Genomic DNA, 5,574 nt, shown 5'->3' on the forward strand with positions numbered 1-5,574 from the left:
TCCTTCATTAAGACAAAGTGCAGCAAATGGAGATGAGACTCAGTCTTCTCCTGACCACAGGTGGACAGGCGGACGCTGAGGAGCTGATACCATCCTGACACGAGACACCGGAGCTTTCTCGTCTTCTTTATTGAGATTGTGGGTGGTGAGGGTGGTGCTGCATGCCATCAAATCCTCACAGCAATGTTTACGTGCCGCAGATCCTTCCCAGGCTGTAGAAATGTTGCATGAGCAGGTGTCCACAAACCTATGGCCACATGATCCGGATCATAATCCGGATTCCTTGCTCTTCCACCAGGGGGCGCCGCCGACTCGTCTTTCTTACAGCAGAGTTGTACAAAGGAGTGTGTGTGTGTGTGTGTGTGGCAGCTCATTTTGAGACTACTTTGCCCTGACGTCAGCATGAACGCGCGCGCACGCTCTCCCGCCTGTCTGTGTTTGTGTGTGTGTGTGTGTGAGAGAGAGAGAGTGAGTGCGCGAGTCCGAGAGAGTGTGAGCGCGTGAGTGTGTGTGCGCCAGAGAGAGACAGAGAAACAGTGGTAGGGCGCGCGCTCCAGTGTTGCGAGTAAACGGGTGCCCAGAGTCTGTTGCGCGCGAGCTTGGAGGTGTGAATGTTTATTTAAGGTGGAACGTGAACTTGGAATTAACGCGATGATGAAGATGAAGAAGATGATGAACCTGCGCGCTCTCCTCGTCGTCCTCGCGCTCGGAGCTGTCGGTGGTGAGAACCTCGAAGGACCAACAGGTAAGACACGAGGCTTTTGATCCTCTCTCTCTCCCTCCCTCCCTCTCTCCCTCTCTCTCTCTCTCTCTCTCTCTGGCGTGTGTTCAGGTTACCGGTCAGTTGAGGCGCAGCGCGCGGGCTCTTCGATGTGAGGCGCGCGCTGGCTTTGATGGCTTCTGCTGCACGTGCAAAGTTTTCGTGCGCACGAGTTTCGCGGACCGACAACCTGCGTGCTCCCGCTCCCGCTCCCTCTCCGGCTCCGGCTCGTGCGCGCGCGCCTCGGCTACGGGACAAGGCTGGCGCGCGCTAGAAATGTGCCAAGTCATGACAGGGATCGGGACCGGGGACCCGGACCCGGGATCGGGATCAGCGCGCGGCTGCTGACTCGCTGCCCGGGTTTCATTAATGCCGCGGCTGAATCTCGAGACACAGATCAGACGGAAACGGCGCGAGGGGGACGCGTGTGACATCAGTCACCAGCTCCTTTGATCCCCTCGCGCGCGGGTTATCGATAAGAACATTAAACTGATTGATAAAGCTATAAAGCTCGCGCGGTGGAAGGGGAATTAATGACCCCAGGCGCTGTTTACACACTCTCTCTCTCTCTCTCTTTCTTTCTCTCTCTCTCTCTCTCTCTCTCTCTCTCTCTTTCTCTCTCTCACACTCTCTCTGTCTGTCTCTCCTGTTATTTCTGTTCTCATCAGCTCCACAGAACAGCTGCAAGCTGTCATACAAGACTCTCCTTCAGACTACAGGTCTCTCTCTCTCTCTCTCTCTCTCTCTCTCTCTCTCTCTCTCTCTCTCTCTCTCTCCATGGTTATTATTATGAGACTGTTAGCCCCCACCCCGTTGTTAAAGTCTTGTTTGTGGTCTCTAATCTCTGCAGCACTAGGCAGAGTGAAGACCCCAGAGCAGCAGGGTGTTGTATGTGTTTGTGTGTGTGTGTGTGTGTGTGTGGAGGGCCAGTGCCGCTGTGTATGTTTGCTTTGGTTTGTGTCTGATCATGTGATCTAAGTCGGAATATTTCATTGGATCATTCACTGATAATTAAATCCATGCACCCGAGTATGTTCTGATATTCCCTGTTGCTCGGTCATACTTTGTTACCCCCTCTTTGTGACCAGGTGCGATGTGGGAGTGGATCATTCTCAGCGCTGTAGTGACACTGACGTGGTGGTGGTGTGTTAGTGTGTGTTGTGCTGCTGGAGTTTTTAAACCCCTCAGTGTCTGGATTGAGAACAGTCCACCGACCAAAAACATCCAGCCGACAGCGTCCTGTGTCACTGATGAAGGACTAGAGGACGACCGACACACTGTGCAGCGACAGATGAGCTACTGTCTTTGACTTTACATCTACAAGGCGGACCGACGAGGGAGGAGTGTCTCACAGAGTGGACAGAGAGTGGACACAGGGTTTAATAACTCCAGCAGCACTGCTGTGTCTGATCCACTCGTATTAGTGGTTTTAAATTGTTGTCAACAGTTGTCAGTTTTATTTAAAGAAGCAGTGAATTGTTTTCTCCACTGATTCTTCTTTGAAGAGCTATGAAACCGCCATTATACTGACACCTAGTGACCTGGATGTGTTAGATACTCTGTTAGATAGGGTAGTTTGAGTGAGTTACACATTATATGAATACGTTTGGTTGGTTTTGATGGTGAAAATGATGGATTGCACATTTAATACCATAAAACTGTCTTACTGTAAGGATGTTCTTGTGTGGAATCTTATTCTTGGTGTTTTAGGTGGGAAATTGACTGACTGCACCTTTAAAGGAAAGTGTGCCTGTGTGTGTGTGTGTGATCTTCAGAGTGAGTTTATTCAGCAGGGACACACACCTGAGTGGGGAGAGTCACGCTGAATATTATAACCCTTCCAGCGCTGCACTAATTTGCAATGTTCTCCATCTAATCGCCTGCCTCTCCGGCAGTGATTGGACACGCATTCTCACCTCCTCTCCCTCGGCAAATGTATTCGGACGAGTTATTTCACGTCTAAATGAGCCTCGTCTGCTTCCATTCCCCTCAGTTTTGTGTCTGTTATGAAATCCGTGGTTCGGAGACGTGACCGGGGTTTTTAGAGCCGCTCTCTCTTCTCTTCTTATCTCTCCGGGGTCGACGCTGAAGGCAGCGTTCCATCAAATGAAGGCGCGACATCGATGACTTTCAGGCTTCGTTGAGCACAAGCAAAGCTGTGTGTGTTAATGTGTCTTAAAGATATACTGCGGCAGAAGCGTTTAGCCATGATGCATTTACATGGAAGTGTAGTTTACAAGAGATATAGAGCTCTAAACATCCCTCTGTGCTGCTGCTCTGGACTGGGTCAGACTTCCTGAGGATAGTCTGGGTTTGGACGCCCCTACAGCGGGCGGTGATGATCTGTACACACACACACACACACACACACACATACACACACACACACAGAGGCAGGCACATTTATACACACACACACACAGAGAGGCTGGTGAGAGCAGCAGGTGTCTCTGTCACAGCTCCAGGTGACTGTCTGTGAGGAGTGTGGTGTGTTTTCCTTGTGTCTGCGTGGGTTTCCTGTGGGTGACTGTCTGTGAGGAGTGTGGTGTGTTCTCCTTGTGTCTGCGTGGGTTTCCTCCGGGTGACTGTCTGTGAGAAGTGTGGTGTGTTCTCCCTGTGTCTGCGTGGGTTTCCTGTTGGTGACTGTCTGTGAGGAGTGTGGTGTGTTCTCCCCTTTGTCTGCGTGGGTTTCCTCTGGGTGACTGTCTTTGAGCAGTGTGGTGTGTTCTCCCTGTGTCTGCGTGGGTTTCCTCCAGGTGACTGTCTGTGAGGAGTGTGGTGTGTTCTTCCTGTGTCTGCGTGGGTTTCCTCCGGGTGACTGTCTGTGAGGAGTATGGTGTGTTCTCTCTGTGTCTGCGTGGGTTTCCTGTGGGTGACTGTCTGTGAGGAGTGTGGTGTGTTCTCCTTGTGTCTGCGTGGGTTTCCTCCGGGTGACTGTCTGTGAGGAGAGTGGTGTGTTCTCCCTGTGTCTGCGTGGGTTTCCTCCAGGTGACTGTCTGTGAGGAGTGTGGTGTGTTCTTCCTGTGTCTGCGTGGGTTTCCTCCGGGTGACTGTCTGTGAGGAGTATGGTGTGTTCTCTCTGTGTCTGCGTGGGTTTCCTGTGGGTGACTGTCTGTGAGGAGTGTGGTGTGTTCTCCTTGTGTCTGCGTGGGTTTCCTCCGGGTGACTGTCTGTGAGAAGTGTGGTGTGTTCTCCCTGTGTCTGCGTGGGTTTCCTGTGGGTGACTGTCTGTGAGGAGTGTGGTGTGTTCTCCTTGTGTCTGCGTGGGTTTCCTCCGGGTGACTGTCTGTGAGAAGTGTGGTGTGTTCTCCCTGTGTCTGCGTGTGTTTCCTCTGGGTGACTGTCTTTGAGAAGTGTGGTGTGTTCTCCCCTTTGTCTGTGTGGGTTTCCTCTGGGTGACTGTCTTTGAGGAGTGTGGTGTGTTCTCCCTGTGTCTGCGTGGGTTTTCTCCAGGTGACTGTCTGTGAGGAGTGTGGTGTGTTCTTCCTGTGTCTGCGTGGGTTTCCTCCGGGTGACTGTCTGTGAGGAGTATGGTGTGTTCTCTCTGTGTCTGTGTGGGTTTCCTCCAGGTGACTGTCTGTGAGGAATGTGGTGTGTTCTCCCTGTGTCTGCCTGGGTTTCCTCCAGGTGACTGTGAGGAGTGTGGTGTGTTCTCCCTGTGTCTGCCTGGGTTTCCTCAGGGTGACTGTCTGTGAGGAGTTTGGTGTGTTCTCCCTGTGTCTGCGTGGGTTTCCTCCGGGTGCTCCGGTTTCCTCCCACGCTCCAAATATACACGTTGGTAGGTGGATTGGAGACTCAAACGTGTCCGTAGGTGTGAGTGTGTGAGTAAATGTGTGAGTGTGTGTCGCCCTGTGAAGGACTGGTGCCTCCTCCAGGGTGTGTTCCTGCTTTGCACCCAGTGAATCCTGGGCCATCCTCAGCTGTAATTCCTGGTCTTCCTCACCTTGGATTGCGAATGTAATCCCATTAAATCTGACCTGAGCGTGGGGAATAAGTGCAATGTTCCTGAGAATCACCCGTGTTCTGTCTGTAGACTCACATTTGCATGTCATCACATTCCCTCATGTAGGCAATTTATTCCACATATTTAGGTTTGTTGAAAAAATGGTGTGTGTGTGTGTGTGTGTGTGTGTGGAGTGAAGGTGGGGTGGGGGGGCATTGGGCTGTGAAAGTGAACCAGTGGAAGACAGAAGGCAGTGCTGGTTGTGATGCTGTGTTTTTATGATAAACACTTGGACAACTTGGTGTAGATTGTGTCATTGAACACACACACACACACACACACACACACAAATAAGCTCAAGGCCAGTGAGAGAGGCCAGCCTCAGGGTCAAATTACTGCCCCCCAAGAAACACACACACACATTCATAAGTTTTCCTTATGATATCTGTGCATGTGTCTCTCTCTGTGTGTGTGTGTGTGTGTGTGTGTGTGTGTGTGTGTGTGGTAGGAACAGATTTCCACTGCTTTCAGATTCCACACATATCTATCTATACTCTAGTGTCTAACACACTGTACGGCAAACACACATTGCTGTGAGGATTTGATGGCATTCAGCTATCAGCCATTTTCATTACACACACACACACACACACACACACACACACACACACACACACACACAGACACATTCTCTCTCTCTATTTCTGTGTGTGTGTTTCTCGGCTCCTGTCCTTTCTTTCTTCATTTTCCCTCTAATAATGAGGCACCGCAGATTTATTAATGTGGAACTACAGAGTTTTTAAACACTTCACAATTATAATCTTGTAATCTTATAAAGCTCTGAGTGTGTCTCCTCTTCATGTGTTGCTCT

At 50.8% G+C, this 5,574-nt stretch overlaps 1 protein-coding gene across 4 annotated transcripts in view; it reads left to right on the forward strand.

The window, feature by feature from the left end:
- Positions 1–493: 493 nt before the first annotated feature.
- Positions 494–5,574, forward strand: part of ptprua (protein tyrosine phosphatase receptor type Ua) — a 219,007-nt gene continuing 213,926 nt past the window's right edge. For all 4 annotated transcript variants that reach the window (XM_066673817.1, XM_066673819.1, XM_066673820.1 and 1 more), the window contains exon 1: positions 494–745. In XM_066673817.1, the coding sequence (XP_066529914.1) occupies positions 652–745 (94 nt within the window). In that variant the 5' untranslated portion in view covers positions 494–651. The remainder of the gene's footprint in view (positions 746–5,574) is intronic.

This window comes from Hoplias malabaricus, chromosome 6, assembly GCF_029633855.1.
Source record: "Hoplias malabaricus isolate fHopMal1 chromosome 6, fHopMal1.hap1, whole genome shotgun sequence".
NCBI classification, from domain to species: Eukaryota; Metazoa; Chordata; class Actinopteri; order Characiformes; family Erythrinidae; genus Hoplias; species Hoplias malabaricus.